General features: G+C 40.9%; 1 protein-coding gene across 3 annotated transcripts in view; it reads right to left on the minus strand.

Annotated features, from left to right (window-relative positions):
* Positions 1-19,034, minus strand: part of SPATA6L (spermatogenesis associated 6 like) — a 183,778-nt gene that overhangs the window by 141,527 nt on the left and 23,217 nt on the right. For all 3 annotated transcript variants that reach the window (XM_029613496.1, XM_029613501.1, XM_029613504.1), the window contains exons 3-4: positions 12,538-12,586; positions 11,064-11,105 (exon numbers count right to left, since the gene is read on the minus strand). In XM_029613496.1, the coding sequence (XP_029469356.1) occupies positions 11,064-11,105; positions 12,538-12,586 (91 nt within the window). The remainder of the gene's footprint in view (positions 1-11,063; positions 11,106-12,537; positions 12,587-19,034) is intronic.

The raw sequence follows: 19,034 nt of genomic DNA on the forward strand, positions 1-19,034 counted from the left end.
CTTTTGCAATTATTAGATGCCACTGGGCAGTCTTAGCTTCTCATTCTGTTTTTCATGTTATTCCCCATTTTGCTTTTCAGCACAGATAGAACTTGCCTAGCATTTCAGTATCCTCTGATGGGTCTGAGCACACATAAACCATGTGATCATTGCCATGCATGCTCTCTGATGCTTTCCTGCATGGTTTCCATTCATCCAGTCTCTTAAATTAGGTTTGCTTTAAGGTTTTCTTCCGATTGCAATACAAGAAGGGTTGTGTGTATATCATACTGCATTCTTGCCTTTTGCTCTATGTTGGCAAAACCCTTCAACCAATCAAAACTAGGATTTTTTAACACTGCAGTAGTATACAAACAGTTGACTTGATGCTCCCCTAGTTTCTCACTAGCAGGAGCATCACCATTTGATAACAGAATTCCATTTCTTGGTTACTGACTGCTGCTTGCCTTGCAGCTGTGGAGCCAACTTTACCATGCACTTGCCCCAATGCAAGCTGCATATGATTTTTGCTTTAAATAGTTTGAAGTCCATATTCAGAGGCATTTAGCTGGACAGCTGGTAAGAAGGTCTCTGGATGGAGGCTGGGGCACAGGGGGAGGGGGGTTCTATCTACTGGGGAAGCCAGGGAGATGAGGGAAGGGGGTGGGGGATGCGTGCAATAGCTAAATTGGGGCGGAGTCAGGGCCGACTCCATGACAACTTCACTGACGGCGAAAAGGTAGGACACCTTATCGCTGCCAGTAGCGCGCCCAATAGCGTCACCTTTCACGGAGGCGCTATTGGGTGTGAAAGCCAGCAGCGATAGCACCGCGGAGGTGCGATTGCTGCCGGCTTTCGCAGGCCCGCCCCCCGCTTTGCCCCCCCCCCCCCGGTACTGCCGAATTCACAGAACCGCGATAGTTTAGAAAATCCGGCCCTTAGATTGTAAGCCCTCTGGGGATAAGGAAATACCTACAGTACCTGAATGTAATGCGCTGAAAAAGTGCGAAATCTAAATAAATACATTTTTATTTTGTGGGAGTCGGGGCCACCTTGACTGGTATTTCTCATCGCACATCTAACACTAACCAGGGAGATGTTGTTACTTTATCATGGCTGACCACCTTCTCAGTCTGCAGTGATAAAACATTTGCATTAAATTGCCTAGTAATGACATTCTTTGCATGCCTTTGCATTATTCATGCATGTAAATCATATGCAAAGAAGATTGTTGTAATAGGGAAGGGTATCTGGACAGGGACATGCAATAAATCATGTATATCGTGCAATATATGCAATATAATGTGTGTTAGAGCCTATTATGGTGCCATAAGGCCCTAATGCAATTTGATGAATGACCCTGTAATTGGGTCGTACATTTGTGCGCGCCGTGTAGCGCGCACAAATGTACCCTGCGTGAGTAAGTTTAAAAATCCGGCCCAATATGTTTTTATATTCTTCACTAACATATGTTCACTCCCTGAATCTGATATATCTAATCTCAAAATAACATAATTTTACTCAAAATTTTCATATTACAATCTTTTTTATTCAATACAAAATCTACCACATATCAAATATTATTATTAAAGTATAAATACATGTAAACATCTCACTCTAATGATTCAATTTGTGGACATGCCAGAGCACATTATACATTTAAAACAAACCTATATCTTGATTCCCACATACATCCTTCCCCCATTTACACCCCCTCAAATTCTACCCCAACCCCCCCCCCCTAAAAATATATACCTCAAAACTCTCTATCTTTTACCTATTTAAGTCATACCCCTATGTTTATCATCAAATTATCTTATATTTGTACCCCACGCTTCTAATTAGTCTGTTGATCCCGTAGCTTGTGTGTACAATGTTCCTATATGTTGATCCTGTCACTTTTATATATACGGTAACTACAACAAGGGTAATATACTAGTCCTTAACTTAATAACACCCAACATCACATAAGGACATACATTTATATTATATAAAGCATAACCTGCTCATTAATTATAGTTATTTAATAACTCATAGATGTTCTTTTAAAATTTTTTTGATTTATTACAAATACATCTTATCACAGATCATCATATACCATACAACCGTTGTATGAAATATATTTTCTTATTTTTAATTTTTTCTTCTATATTTTAACATTGTGTGGATACCCAAAATTCCCAAAAGATTTTTTCATAAATATACATAACACACTATCCCATAAAATATACTAATCATTCACTCACACCAACCATACTTTTACTTAAAATACCGACCATAGGCCTAATTAAAAACACTCACCCCCTGCAGCCGCGAACCACGCCCACAAGTTGGCCTGCCCACAACTGGCAGCCAATCCAGCAAGGCCCTGAGGCCTTTTAAATTTTCTACTGCCCGGCGCCGCGCGCCGAAGGAGCGCGACAAAGGGGCCTGCCCCTTTGTGCGCCCCTTCGTGCAGCCCCTGAGCAGACTCTTACCCTGCTCGTCTACGGAGTAATTCAAAACTTCAACAAAATCCTCAAATCTGGGATACTGCATTCTCCTAAGTTATCTTGAGCATCCAACAAAACAAAGCCAAAACAATACCACACTGAGACCTTCTCTACTACACCTTGTTAAGGTACAAACGAGCACAAGCACTTCTAACGTCTAACGACATCACTGTCGCAGCTCCTTCAATCCTCAACCTACAGCAATACTCCTATACATACAACTATCGCACAAACTAAAGACCTAAGGAATTATCAGACCTCTAAGGATATCCTTGGGACCCCACCTCTACTTCCATCATCTAAGATCCATTTCATTTCACAATTAGTCCTGTTCACCTAAAAATGCTAACCCAACATATTCCAATAAGATACCATCGCCTCCATGGCAGCATGCTCCCAGCTCGGGCTCCACCAGTAAGAACTCCTAGATCTCTCATCCCTATCATGATCAATCCACTAACTCAGTTTCTAGGACTAACACTCCTCTCACTGACCCTAGTTAACTCTCAATCTCTGACAAAGAAGACTCACATCCTCAACGACTATCTCTTGGACTGTAACCCTGACATCTGTGCTATCACAGAAACGTGGCTAAAAAACTCGGACATTGCCCTAATCAACCAATTACCCACCCACAAATACGACTTTTTATCAATTCACAGACAAAAAAAGCGAGGGGGCGGTCTGTTACTAGCCACCAAAAAAGATCTTAGACTAACATCACATACAATTAAGTCAGAATCCAACATTGAACTAGGTCTATTCAAATTGAACCTGCTGCAAGTACTACTAGTTTATGCACCGCCAGGAGTATTAGATACAGATGCCTCCCCTCTCATAGAATCCGTGGTGAAACACATCAACACTGACTCACCTACCATAATCATGGGAGATTTTAACATCCATTTTGAGGCACCTTCCCACTCATCCAATTGTGACGCCCTCCTCACCGCCCTCAGTGCAATGGGATTCACCCAGATTGTAAACAAACCTACACACAAAGCAGGACACACCCTGGACCTTATTTTCATCAACTCGAACTTCTCCAACTCCACGGAACCTGCGTGCACTCCTATCCCCTGGTCAGATCACTTTCTGATAACAACCTCCCTCACCACAAAAAAACAGTCTCTCTCCCCCCAGCACCTCTCCTCCTTTCAATTCAGGAAACCCTGTGCTTCTGACACCCTCAGTGAACATCTCTCCAAGGAACTCTCAAACTTAGATCTGTCCAACCCCAATACAGCAGTGCTATCATGGCACAAGATCACTGAAGTAGTAGCAAATAAACTCTGCCAATCAACCACGAAACTAATCAACCCGTCAAAAAAAGGTAATCAACCTTGGTTCTCCTGCGAACTCAAACGGATAAAACAAGAATTACGTCACAAAGAAAATAAATGGCGCAAAGCCCCATCCACCACTACGCTATCGTCATACAAAGGAACATTACATTTCTACAGAACATCAATTCTAAAAGCAAAAAGAGAATACTACGGTAAAAAAATCCATGATCTCCAATTTGATTCAAAAACTCTCTTTGCTTATGTCTCTCAAATAACAAAGTCACTACCACCGTCGATACCTGACGAACATGCTCAATCCAAGGCAAATGATCTAGCCTTATTCTTTCAGCAGAAGATTTCAAACACACTTGCTCTCCTTCTGACCAAGACTGACCTCATCACCTCATTCACTAGCACCTACATGCTTAAGGGAGTCAAATTCGACAAATTCGAATTAACATCTACCAAAGAAATCGAATCCATTCTTAAAAGGCAGAAACCATCCAGCCACCCATCAGACAACATACCTTCCAAACTACTACTACTTATCCCAAACATAATCTCCGGACCCTTAACCAACATCATTAACTGCTGCTTAACACAAGATTTTACCCAGACAGCCTAAAAAACGCGTCCCTTAAACCACTCCTCAAGAAACATAATTTAGACCCTGGCGTACTAGCTAATTTCCGCCCTATCTCCAATCTACCATTTTTAGCCAAACTCACAGAAAAATTGGTCAACATCCAGCTTTCGGATTATCTAGAAAATCACAATTTACTTTACCCTTCCCAATATGGATTCCACAAATATCGCAGCACAGAAACCCTACTCATTTCATTAACAGACCATATTATTATGGGTCTAGACAAAGGACACTCCTTTCTCTTAATCCTTTTAGACATCTCGGCGGCCTTCGATACAGTCAACCACTCCATCCTCCTGAATCGCCTTTCAGACATAGGCATCTCTGGAACAGTCCACAATTGGTTCAAGTCTTTCCTTAGCAACAGAAGTTTTAAAGTCAAAATCAACAATAAAGAATCACCATCTACAAATTCCTCTCTTGGCGTACCACAAGGTTCATCCCTATCACCCACTCTTTTCAATATTTACCTCCTTCCCCTTTGCCAACTGTTAACAAGTCTTAACCTCATTCACTACATCTATGCGGACGATGTTCAGATTCTGATTCCCATAACAGAATCTATTAACAAATCCCTCTCACTCTGGAACAACAGCCTACAATCCATCACTAATCTCCTCAACAGTCTAAATCTGGTCATCAATGCTTCTAAGACCGAACTCCTCTTCATTTCCTCCAACCAAGATAACCTCCTGTCTCAGACTCATCACAACCACCTTCTCACTCACACTCACGTAAGAGACCTTGGAGTAATTATCGACAACCGCCTTAACCTAAAGAATATGATTAAAACCACAACCAAAGATTGCTTCCACAGGCTACAGGTGCTAAAAAGACTCAAACCTCTCCTATATTTCCATGACTTTAGGACTGTCCTTCAATCCTTGATATTTTCCAAAATAGACTATTGCAGTGCTCTCCTCATAGGCCTACATAGCTCAACAACCAAGCCCTTACAGATGATACAAAACGCCGCAGCTAGAATTTTGACAAGCACCAACCGGAGAGACCATATTACACCCATCCTCCGAAACCTCCACTGGTTACCAGTCAATCACAGGGTACTACACAAATCTCTAACTTTAATTCACAAATCTATTCATAATCTCCTGCATCTCGACCTCAAATTCCCTTTCAAACTCCATACTTCCAACAGACCAAAGAGAGAAACCTACAAAGGAGCACTACAAGCCCCGCCAACCAAAACCACACGACTCATCTCGACCAGGGACAGAGCTTTTTCGACAGCAGGACCAGCCATCTGGAACAACCTACCCGCAGAACTCAGACTGGAACCTTGCCTACTAACATTAAAAAAAAACCTCAAAACTTGGCTGTTCATACAAGCCTTCCCGGATCCATCAGACTCTCATTAGATGACTAATCAGCTCATTAATCGGACTCTCATTAGATGATGAATATGGAACTTCGCTCCAGACCCGGACATGACTCACTGTATTTAACTTAAAACCCTCTTAAGGCCTTTCTTCTTCTAGCTGAATCAGCTTCCAAGTTTTATGGTCCTTGTTATTTGTAACTTTTTGCTTCCTCTGATTATAAAAAAGTTGTTCCTTATGTTATAGTTATCTACTCCCCGTTCGATGTAAACCGACCTGATATGGTATTCAACCTTGAAGATCGGTATAGAAAAATGTTAAATAAATAAATAAATATTGCACATTTCCCAAACACATTTACGCAAACACATAAACGCATAAACATTTCCCAAACACATAAACGCATTTATAGAAACATTGTATGAGGGTTCATTTACTTGCAATTTGTGTACTGTAATCTTCCTGTATGTAAAAAATGTGTTTGGGAAATGTGCAATATGGTGGGTATTTTAAGTAAAAGTATGGTTGGTGTGAGTGAATGATTAGTATATTTCATGGGATAGTGTGTCATGTATATTTATGAAAAAATCTTTTGGGAATTTTGGGTATCCACACAATGTTAAAATATAGAAGAAAAAATTAAAAATAAGAAAATATATTTCATACAACGGTTATATGGTATATGATGATCTGTGATAAGATGTATTTGTAATAAATCAAAAAATTTTTAAAAGAACATCTATGAGTTATTAAATAACTATAATTAATGAGCAGATTATGCTTTATATAATAGAAATTTATGTCCTTATGTGATGTTGTTTTTATATATACAAATATAAAGAAGGAGCAATACTGCACTCCACAAATCGTAAACAAAATCCACTAAGGAGTGCAAGAAGACTCTAGGTCCAATAATTTCATTTTCAATATTATTTATTTCAAGTTTTAAATGTTCCAAGGAGCCACTCCTGTTTTAAAGTAATGCACAAATGAATGACTGCTTCAGGGTCCCCCGACACGGACCCCGTGTTTCGCCCGAAGGCTGCGTCGGGAGGGACAGTCTATATTTTCAACAAAAGCTAAAAGAGAACGAAATATCAGCATTAAAAGTAATGGACCAATTTAAGGGTACAGAGTATATCTAGTAACGCCGAGACACGTACCTTAAAGTCAGCTGAGGAGTTCACACAGCTCAAAACGGCAAGGAGGGCGGGCGGCTAGACTAAACTCAGCGTTTTAAAGAACTATTTTGGCACGTTTTTTACCACCAATCAGAGAAGAGAGTCAGCTAACCAATCAGAGCAGGACAGCCTGCACGCAACAACATGAGAAATGTCATTCTACACAAACGAATATTGAAAGTACATACAGATGAAGACGTTTTTTTTGTTTGAAAGTACATACAGATAAAAAATATATATATACAGATGAAATATATATATACAGATGAGAAAATATTTTTCTGCACAAAATAATATTGAGAAAACGTGTGAATCAAAAGATTTTTGAGAAATAATTATAATTTTTGAGAAATGATTATAAGAATAACTGCCATTCAATCACATACAAAGGCAAAAAAATTTTTATGAGATAATTATAGAAATTACTTATAAGAAATATTTATAAGAAATATTGCCATTCAATCTCATTGTTTAATCCCGCCGGATGCAGGCTGTTAAGAATAAAAATCCATTTCTGCTCTCTGCGGATAAGCATATCAGAAAAGTTTCCTCCCCGACTAGGTGGATGAAGCAGATCAATAACCAGAAACTTTAAGTCATCCTCAGAGTGCCCTGCTGTTTGCCAATGGGAGACAAGGGGAGCAGTGTCACGGCCAGTGCGAATATTGGACCGGTGCTCGATAATACGAGTACGTATTTGTCTAGTGGTTTTGCCCACATATAATTTTGGGCAAGGGCACAAGATCACGTAGATTACTCCTCGTGATTGACAGCTGGTAGAAAATTTCAAAACAAATTTTTTGTGTGTAATCGGATGTTCAAAATTATTGGTGGAGAGGGCAAGAGGACATACTGAGCATTGTCCGCAGGATTGGTGGCCAGAAAAAACATCCGGCGTGGTATTGAGATTAGGTTGAAAATGCGAATGTACAAGCATATTTCTCAAATTTTTTCCCCGGCAAAAAGAAAAACGTAATGGATAATTAAAGACTTCATGCAGAGATAATAATGACCAATGACGCTTTAAAATGGAGGTAATAGTGTACACGTGAGTTGAGAAGGGCAAAATACAATTGATACATGAATCCTCTGTACGGGTTTGTGGAAGGAAAAGAAAATCTCGGTTTACATAAAGTGCTCTTTTAAAAGCTTTGCGAAGTACCTGGTGAGGGTACCCCCTTTCTTTAAACCGGAGGATCATCTGCTTAGCTTGTATTGTGAAGTCATCCTTGGATGAACAGAGGCGTCGGAGCCGTAATAACTGTCCGGCTGGGATATTCATTTTTAAAGGAGTGGGATGGTGACTTTCGAATTGTAACAAAGTATTGCGATCTGTACTTTTACGGTAAATAGACGTTCTGAACACCCCTTCATTCAACTGTACCTGCACGTCCAAAAATGGAATGGTGACAGGATCAATGCAATGGTTAAATTTTAAATGGGGGTTGCTCTGGTTAAGCCAGTCCAAAAAATAATAAAATTGCATGTCCGTCCCTGTCCAAATCAAAAAAATATCGTCTATGTAACGATACCATGCACTAATAAATTGAAAAAATGGAGAAATGTATACTACTTCTTCCTCAAACCGGCTGACATACAGACATGCCAAACTAGGGGCCATAGTGGCCCCCATGGCAGTGCCTTTAACTTGTTGGTATAAGGTTTGCTGAAATTGAAAGAAATTGAAAGAAATTGAAAGAAATTTCTAGTTAAAGCCAATCGTGTTATAGAAACTAGAAATTGGGTAGAAATGCGGTTTGGAGGAATACGGGAACTCAAAATGTTTTCAACCAATGTCAACGCCTCATCCTGGGGGATATTGGAATAAAGAGATACTATATCCAAACTTACTAAGAAGCATGTCTGTACAGGTGAAGGAAGGTTTTCAATAATGGTAATAAAATGGCTAGAGTCACGGACTCATCTGTATATATATATATGTATATATGTATATGTATATATGTATATGTATATATATATATTTTTTATCTGTATGTACTTTCAAACAAAAAAACTTCTTCATCTGTATGTACTTTCAATATTCGTTTGTGTAGAATGACATTTCTCATGTTGTTGCGTGCAGGCTGTCCTGCTCTGATTGGTTAGCTGACTCTCTTCTCTGATTGGTGGTAAAAAACGCGCCAAAATAGTTCTTTAAAACGCTGAGTTTAGTCTAGCCGCCCGCCCTCCTTGCCGTTTTGAGCTGTGTGAACTCCTCAGCTGACTTTAAGGTACGTGTCTCGGCGTTACTAGATATACTCTGTACCCTTAAATTGGTCCATTACTTTTAATGCTGATATTTCGTTCTCTTTTAGCTTTTGTTGAAAATATAGACTGTCCCTCCCGACGCAGCCTTCGGGCGAAACATGGGGTCCGTGTCGGGGGACCCTGAAGCAGTCATTCATTTGTGCATTACTTTAAAACAGGAGTGGCTCCTTGGAACATTTAAAACTTGAAATAAATAATATTGAAAATGAAATTATTGGACCTAGAGTCTTCTTGCACTCCTTAGTGGATTTTGCTTTTATATATACACCACTCCCACGCCATTCCCTACAAGGATCCCTGTTTCACAGTTAGCTTCCTGAGGGGACAATCTATCATCCACTTCAACCTTTTTTCAACTGATGTTACTTCTTATCCGACCAGCGCTTAAAGATAAGTGCATATGACTAACATGTCAATATCTCATCTCATCATAGCTAATCTCAAGATATATTACTTACAACATTGCTCAAATTCTCGGTTCACGTCCACCATATCTGTCATAAACTGTTCCTATAAAAAGAGTTTACATTGATTATTCACACCTCTTACCCAGGTTCTAATAAAGACAAAATACTATATTAAATGCCTTACTTCTCAAGAAAGTCCAATTCATTCTTTATCAATTCTTCAATATTTAACACTGCATGCCTTCCAGCACAGAAGTAAGGCATTTAATATAGTATTTTGTCTTTATTAGAACCTGGGTTATTTTGAGATTAGATATCAGATTCAAGGAGTGAACATATGTTAGTGAAGAATATAAAAACATATTGTGTGTAACCCCTATAATGTTATGGTGACTATTGAGATTAGGGGTACAGTATTTCTCTCGACCATATATACCATATAAGGCTGCAGGAGGAAGTGACATTTGCAGGCCAGCGGAAGTGATGTCACTGCAGCAGGCTGGGTCAGAATGTAAGTCTCCCTTGACTGAGGTTCCAAGGAGACCCCTCCCCTCCTCTGATAAAGCGGCCTGCCACTACCCATCCCTGCTCCAGATCATTAATTCCCCTTTGCATAGTATTTTGTACAAGATTTAAAGAATGTGCAAATGTAGGGCCAAAAAAGTGAAAACAGCAAGTAAGTCATTTTCCTTCCACAATTTTGAAATAATCTGTTAACCAAAGTTTTAATTTCTTGCAACTTCTGAAAGGAAAAAAACTCCAGAAGAAAACTCTTCTAGCTAGATTCTCTGCAAAAGGCACAGCATGGCTTTGTCTAAAAGTGCTAAATTTAAAGATCAACCAACAGTCTTAAAGTGCTTTTTGTAAAGGTTTCTGCTTCCAAAATTGGGTCTGTGTAATTTCGTTTCCTTTCCAGAAGTTTCAGGAAATTAAAGCTTCAGTCAAATGATGCATTATTTCAAACCTGTGTAACCAAATCTTTCATATGTTTTATACTTTATTTTACCTATTTTTGCTCAATCCTTAAAATTGGCATTTTGTTTCTATTGGTAATTAGTGTGTGGGCCCAGAAGTTTCCTCCTGCTCCTTTGGCCTCCAGTTCAATTGGAACCAATCTCAGTTGGGCTACATTCCACCTCTGTTACTTTGGTGAAAGGTTTTCTAATTACTTAACATGGCCAATAGCGATTTAGAAAAAAAAAAAAAAACCTAGCTGAAAGAAAAGTTTGGCTTAACTGATATCATACAGTATGCAAGTGTCAAGAAAAGGAGGTGAAAGACAATTGCTACACAGTAAAAGAGAGACAGTAAATGCCTAGATTCAGCAGTTTCTTTCCCAAGTACTGCAACTTGGAAATTGATGATGATGATGCATTAATATAACAGTGTAATATTCAAACTTGATCCAATGAAGGATTTTATATTAAAAGCAAAATAAACTTTATGGAAAATGATCATGAATAGTACCTGGGGGCGTTAATTGTGTTAATTCAAATTTGCTTATATCACCTAGAAGAAAAAAAAAACAGTTAAAGTTATTGCAATTATCCTACTAACATATGAAATACTCCTTTTCCACTAAAGCTGCAGCATAATGCTTCTTCATTTGTCAGGATATGAAATTATGATCATTATGTATAGAAAAGAAAAGAATCATATTGTTTTGCAAAGTTAAAAAAGTAAGATATCTTCTTATGGATAAAATATCTTTTCTTTTTCTTTCTGCTTCCTAATTTGCCTCCAGGAGAAATAATGTCTTATTTAAAAGCACACAAAGAAATCCTCTGCAGGAGGGATGTGATTTCCATTGGTATTTAATCAGAAGGAAGGCTTAGGGGACAGTCTCTTAATTGGTGCAGGGGTGCAATGAAGAATTAGTATGATAACCAATTAAAAGACTGTCCCCTAAGCCTTCCTTCTGATTAAATATCCTTCACTGGGGGCCCAGTCCAATTAGGGAAGCCAACAAGGGTCCCCCCAGAAGTGTACAGTGAAGTGGGTGAGGGGGAAGAGTCCAATGTGACAACATCACATCCAGCCAGAAGGGACATGCTGTCCCCACCAGGGGCCAGAAGCTGACTCACCTCTGCCAGCCAGATGAAAAGCTCCCACGGATCAGACATGGTCCACAAGCCATAGTCTGCCCACCTCTGGCCTAATATACCAAATTAATATTTCTATCCAGCATCATGTTTCAAAGTCGACAATGCTTTTCCTAATGTGAAGCTGATGGAGATGAGCAGCTAGTGGGGACAAGCTGCAGGAAGAGAGTGGCAGGGAATGATGTTTATAGTACTCTTGAGGGAAATCTCAATTAAAAATTAAGCATTCTGCATTTTTGAGTAATAACCATTTTCTGCATTGTAGTTTAAAATATTACTCAAAGACGGTGACCCAGACCACTACCATCACTATTTTCAAAATGTTGTCAGAAGAGGTTGGGGAGGTTTGTTCCAGCAGACATATTGGGTGGGTTGATTGCTTTGGGCTGCTAGGCCTATGAAGTCCTTTTTTTTTTTTTTCAAAAGATAGCTGGTTGGGTTTAAAGTTATTCCACTAAATATAGCCAGATAACTTTAATCAAGGACATAAAAAAGGATGTTTATCCCACTTAATATGTTCTATATTTTTTTAAATACTGGCCTCTTTGTGTGGAGCTATCCTTCAGGAATACCTCAGTCCCAGTGACTGTGCTTTTGTTTCATCCACAAATGATTTATATCTGACCCACCAAATGCAGCTAAACTGAGAATACAAGAGTGCAATGCACTGGAAAGCAGTCGCAATACTGCAACTTGTTAGGAAACACCAAGATTCAACATCACTTGCTGTAATTTTTAAACTGGTTTCTGATGTTATGCCTATGAAAGAAAAAAATTGGAAGTCATGCCCATTGAGTTACTTCATGCACTTTAAGTTGTTCTCTCAGTGTGATACATACTTTCCAAAAGCCGCGTAACATCTGCAGGATCTATGGCCTTTTGGAATACCTGCAGAGAAGTAGCACGGAGGTCAGAAACGCTGTACCATAGAAAACAGAAATGTTAGTGTGGCAAACCAAAAAACAGCATTCTGGGCCAAAAGGAAAGACATCATGTTAAGCTCCACGGTATTGTGTTAACTGTTCTGTCAAAGATTTCTAATATTTACCTCACCCCATATTTAGTATATCACCTCATCCCCTACCACTTTCCCAAGAAAACAGTAAATGTTAGCATATGAGCCAAAAAAAAAATTCTTGAAAATTATTGGGAGTGCTGAACTCAACACAAATTACAGCGCCCCCAGTGAAAAAGAAAAAAAACCATAGTGGGTCTTATGTGATTGATGAGCTTATATTTAAAAGCCCAGAGAGGAGCAAGTAATGTAGGCATGGTAAAGCTTGTATGCTCCAAACAAAAGCTATGGAAGTACTCAAAGCCCCTCCAGTCATTCTTCTCCCCACCCCAAGCCCATCCGCACTACTCTCCTCCCTCCTCCCCCCCCCCCCCCCACCCACAGTCTTTCTCCCCCTCCCACCCTCAGCAGTCCTCACCACTCTCTCTCTGAATCCCCCTTTTCTCTCATTCTCCTAATCTCTTCTTCCTCCCCCTCCCCTCTTTACTCCCTCTGAACATTTTATAAATTCTCCCCCTCTGCATGGACATACTTTGAATTTTATATCTGGGGCAGGGAGTTTACTATTCTTCTGCCTGCTCCACTCCCTACACTTCCTTAGCCTGCTCTGCTCCACATTTCCTCTTGGCTCATCCTCCACTATTCCCCTCCCAGTTTCTCTTCCCATCTCTTCACTCCCCCCTCTCCCCCCCACCCCCAGGTTCTTCTTCACTCCAACTTAGCCAGCTCCCTTCCGCTGCAGGCTTGGTTCACCCATTCCCTTCACTTACCCCACACCCTCCTCAGCACATTAGGGATGAACTGAGCCTGCCTTCATTGGCAGGCTCAGTTCATCCCTCAATTTGTGATTCCCCCTCCTCCATGGGCTTGGATCACTTACCTGCTCTGCCCTCCCTGAACCCAGGCACATCTCCTTTTTTTTTTTTTCTGGCACTCCTCCTGCCTCCCCATCACCTGCAGCTCTTCTCCCGGCATTCACAGGTTCCAGGCCAGAGCCAGTCTCATGCTTGCCGAGTAGCCACTAGCATGCCCTCAACAGCTCAGCAGCTGGCATCTCCCCTTCTCCAGGTGCACAACTGCATGTGGTGCTTCCCACCCTCAGCTTGGAAACCCCAGAGATAACTGCTGTCTCCTGTGGGATGTGAACAAGCTCTGATCACAGCACTTCTCAATATTAGAGCTGTCAAGGGGGAACAATGTTTAAGAGAGATATTTTCAGCCCATGGTATCCCCCTTCCCCATCCTGCCAGTGAAATACCTTATTTAACCCAGTGACCGCAGGGTGTGAAGAAAAGGTCAGCTATCACCTGGCCCCTAGCCTTGACCCATCCCAGCTAGCACAGAAATTGTCACCAAATTTAAAATAATTTTACAACCTTTGTGTCTATAAATTTTAATCTATCTCTGCTTGAACTTGGCTGTCTCTTAAGTTTCCTCTCTGTCTAATAAGAATATAAGAACATAAGATATGCCATACTGGGTCAGACCAAGGTCAATCAAACCCAGTATCCTGTTTCCAACAGTGACCAATCCAAGTCACAAGTACTTGGCAAGTTCCCAAACTAAATAGATCTCACGCTACTATTCCTTATTGATTAATAGCAGTTTATAGATTTTTCCTCTAGGAACTTATCCAAACCTTTTTTAAAGCCAGTTACATTAACTGCCATAACCACATCCTCTGGCAATGAATTCCAGAGCTTAACTATGCACTGAGTGAAAAATAATTTTCTTTGATTTGTTTTCAATGAGCTACTTGCTAACTTCATGGAGTGCCCCCTGGTCCTTCTATTATCTGAGAGAGTAAATAACCGATTTACATTCAAGGCCTTTCTTGATTTTGTAGACTTCTATCATATCCCCCCTCAGTCATCTCTTCTCCAAACTGAACAGCCCTAACCTCTTTAGCCTTTCCTCATAGGGGAGCCGTTCCAGGCCCCTTATCATTTTTGTCATCCTTCTCTGCACTTTCCCTAGTACAGCTATATCTTTTTGAGATATGGTGAACAGAATTGTACACAGTATTCAAAGTTCAGTCTCACCATGAAGCGATACAGAGGTATTATGACATCCACCTTTTTATTTGACATTCCCTTCCTAATAATTCCTAACATTCTGTTTGCTTTTTTGACCGGCATAGCACACAGAGCCGACAATTTCAATGTATTATCCACTATAACGCCTAGATCTCTTTCCTGGATGGTAGCTCCTAATATGGAACCTAACATTGGCCTGGATTTATCAAAATGCGGTAAGTACTGCATGCGATAGCAAAAGGGGCATGTTTTATGCTAATATAGCATTTATCACAATTTGCACTAATTACCTGTACGAAGAGCTAAGTTAGTGCAAATTGCGATACCATTTTCAGATTCTGCGATAAGTGCATTCAACCACTGGGGGACCATTGTTGAGAGAGAGAGAGAGAGAGAAAGAAAGAAAGAGAGAGAGAGAGACTGGCCATAATGTCATGGCCCATAGGTAGTTATTTGTATCCCTATAGTAGGCCCACCTAGTAACTCGAGGTGGGGTTTAGGTAAGAGTGTAGGGGGTTAGGGGCCACTTTGACATTCTACGTGACACCTACGAACAGAACAGTGGTCTCATGAAGATTTGATGACCTTCGGAGTGAGGAAACTCACTCCAAGATGAGATTTGGCAAGTGTTCTCTCAAACTAGCTTGATGGACTCTCTACCTGGGTAACATCAAGCTAGGTTGAGAGAACATTGCCCAAATCTCATCTTGGAGTGAGTTTCCTCACTCCGAAGGCCATCAAATCTTCACAAGAGACCACTGTTCTGTTCGTAGGTGTCACGTAGAATGTCAAAGTGGCCCCTAACCCCCTACACTCTTACCTAAACCCCACCTCGAGTTACTAGGTGGGCCTACTATAGGGATACAAATACCTACCTATGGGCCATGATATTATGGCCAGTCTCTCTCTCTCTCTCTCTCTCTCTCTCTCTCTCTCTCTCTCTCTCTCTCTCTCTCTCTCTTGTGCTGCAGCTAACACAATTCAAAGAGGTGTAGTTAAAATCAGCATTATGGTTGTGCAATAGCTCTTCACAGACAGGCTAACCCAGCCCACACTCCTCCTATTTTCTGAATTTGCATCGCACCATACGATATGGTGCTATCACATGCGAAAACACCTTATCGCATTTTGATAAATGACCCCCATTGTGTAACTATAGCAATTGTTATTTTTCTCTATATGCATTACCTTGCACTTATCCACATTAAATTTCATCTGCCATTTGGAAGTCCAATCTGCAAATTTGATCACTTCACTCGTTGTTCTCCTTTCCAGATCATTTATAAATATTTTAAAAAGCACCGGTCCAGGTACAGAATCCTGAGGCACTCCACTGTTTACCTTTTTCCACTGTGAAAACAGACCATTTAGTCCTACTCTCTGTTTCCTGTCTTTTAACCAGTCTGCAATCCACAAAAGGACATCGCCTCCTATCCCATGACTTTTTAGCTTTCTTAGAAGCCTCTCATGAGGGATTTTGTCAAATGCCTTCTGAAAATCCAAATACACCACATCTACCATCTCATACTTTTTCTTTTAAAACATATCTCCTGGTCTTCCTCTCATTTTTTATCAGTCCTATTATTTTCTTCCATTTATATATATCTCTTCTATCTACCAACTGATTGTTCCACAACTCATTAGCTTTTCTCACCTCTTCTTAGTTTCACCCTCTCCAGCTACTTCCATCCCTCTCATAGAATCATAGAAATATAGCGGCAGAAAAAGACTATAAGGTCTAACTAGTCTAACCAGCCACACAACGGCTTAGCTCTATAATCCCTAACACCCCCTCAGAAATCCCCTATGCTTGTCCCATGCTGCTTCTGAATTCATATACTGTACTGTCTTTGTCTCCACTACCTCCACTGGGAGGTTGCTCCATATATCCACCACCCTTTCTGTAAAGAAATATTTCCTTAGACTGGTCCTTACTCTATCCTTTTTTACCCCCACCCCATGAACTCTTGTTCCAGAGTCTCCTTTTTATAGAAAGAAACCAGCACCTGGGCATTAAGACCTCTGAGGTATTTGAATTTCTCTGTCATATCTCCCCTAGCTCGCCTTTCCTCTAGGGTAAGCATGTTTAGATCTTTAAGTCTGACCCCATATGCTTTACAATGAAAATCACTAACCATTATAGTAGCCACCCTCTGGTCCAGCTCCATCCTGTTTATATCCTTTTGAAGGTGCGGTCTCCAGAATTGAACACAATATTCCAAATGAGGTCTCCCCAGGGACTTATACAGGGGCAATATTAATTCCTTTTTTCTTCTGATTCTTCTCCTTATACATCCAAGCATCTTTCTAGCTTTTGCCGTTGCTTTATCCACCTGTTTGGCCTCCTTGAGATCATCAGATAAAAACGCCCCTAGATCTCACTCTTGTTTTGTGCAGAGAAGAATTTCAACCCCTAGACCAGGGGTAGGCAGCTCTGGTCCTCGAGTGCTGTACACAGGTAGGGGGTTTCAGGATGAATATGCATGAGAGAGAGATTTGCATGCACGGATTCCATTGTTTGCAAATATACCTCATGCACATTCACTGCGGATATCATGAAAACCAGGCCTCAAGGACCAGAATTGTCTACTCTTACCCTATATTGTGCCACTCCCTTGGGTTTTTGCAGGCCATATGCACAACTCTACATATTTTAGCATTAAATCTTAGCTGCCAGAATCTAGCCCATTCCTCAAGCTTTGCTAGATCCTTCCTCATGTTTTCCACACATTCCTGGCTGTCTATCCTGTTATAGATTTCGGTATCAGCCACAAAATAAAAAAAACTCAATAGTCATTCCACAATATCAGTTACGAAAATTTGAGAAGAACCGGTGCAAGGATCAATCTCTGGGCACACTGGAGTGACACCCCTTTCCTTGAAGTCAGCTCTGTTCACCACTACACTTTGCCGCCTCCCACTCAACCAGTTTCTAACCCAGTCGTATTAGGGCCCACACCAAGGGCTCTCGGTTTATTTCTGAGTCATCTCTGTGAATCCGTTTCAAACGCCTTGCTGAAATCCAAGAACCCTACATCTAATGCTCTCCTGTGATCAAACTCTCTGGGCATCCAAGTCTCTTCACCTCTTCATGCCGATTACCTCCACCTTGAACCCCTCTTGTCTCACAACCTTTCACTTGGTTTATCTCTCCTATTAGCCCCCTCCCCTTTGCCCCACACAGCTCCTTTCCCCAGTCCTTTTCACTTGTCTTTCGCTCTTAAATTCCCTTCACCTAACCCCTCACGCCAGCTCCTCTTCTTATCACAGTCCATGTTGTTTCTCCCAACTTTTATCCCCGATCTCCCTTCCCTCGACTCCTCTCACCCTCACAGCCTGCGTCTATTCCTCTCATTCTCCCACAGCTCCACTATCAGCCCTTCTCTCTAGTCCATCTTCCCCTCACAGTTCCTCTCTTCTTCTGTCCCAGCCAAGATTCCTTCTTTCAGTTCTTCACAGCAGTATTCTCTCACCCAGCCAGTATCACCTTTTTTACAACTAATTATCCCATCTCCCAGCAGTTCTCTCTCTCCCCCTCTCACCACCCTTATCAGCCCCTCGTTCTTTTACCAGCAGCCCTCCACTTCTCCACTGCACCTCATGGCAGACCAAAAGCAGGAAGACTGGCCCACAATTCTGCTGCTCTCTGATGCCCCTGCAGCCCATTTCTCAGACATTCCACAGACATCCAAAAGGCTGCAAGCAGAGGCGGGAGCAGTAACAGGAAAACAGAGGTATTTCCTTCGTACCTTCCCTTGCAGCTCTGCAGCACTGAGCTCTCAGTCCCCGAACCCATGTGTGCATGAGATAACATTGAGATTGCTCAAGCACCCAGAGAACTAGTGTATGTAAATATAGATTATTGTAGAAAATTGCTGTCTCCAAAATGAAAAAAGGATGGGAGACAATATGAGACCTAAAAGCTCCCCATGGTTATCACTATTATTAGTACAAGTACTTATGCAGTAAGTAGTCTCAGAAACCATCAGTCCGGAGAACAAGGATAGTATAAGGAACTTTACACAAATATTATAATATTGATTGAATTAAAATGTCTTTCTCTTAAAAAAATCAAAAACAATGCATGCCCATTAGACACTGCAGTACAAGAGTCTCGCTGTGGCAAAAACAATATACTGCATGGCCTGAAGGCTAGACAGAAATTCACTGCTCAGGCATGTCTCTAACAGTTGAAGTGTGAGTACAATATGAGGTCAAATGTGAACCAGGTGTGTTTCAGCCTGGGTTAATCCCTTGGATTTTTATCACCAGATGTGGGGAAAAT

This window comes from Rhinatrema bivittatum, chromosome 1 (assembly GCF_901001135.1).
Source record: "Rhinatrema bivittatum chromosome 1, aRhiBiv1.1, whole genome shotgun sequence".
NCBI lineage: Eukaryota > Metazoa > Chordata > Amphibia > Gymnophiona > Rhinatrematidae > Rhinatrema > Rhinatrema bivittatum.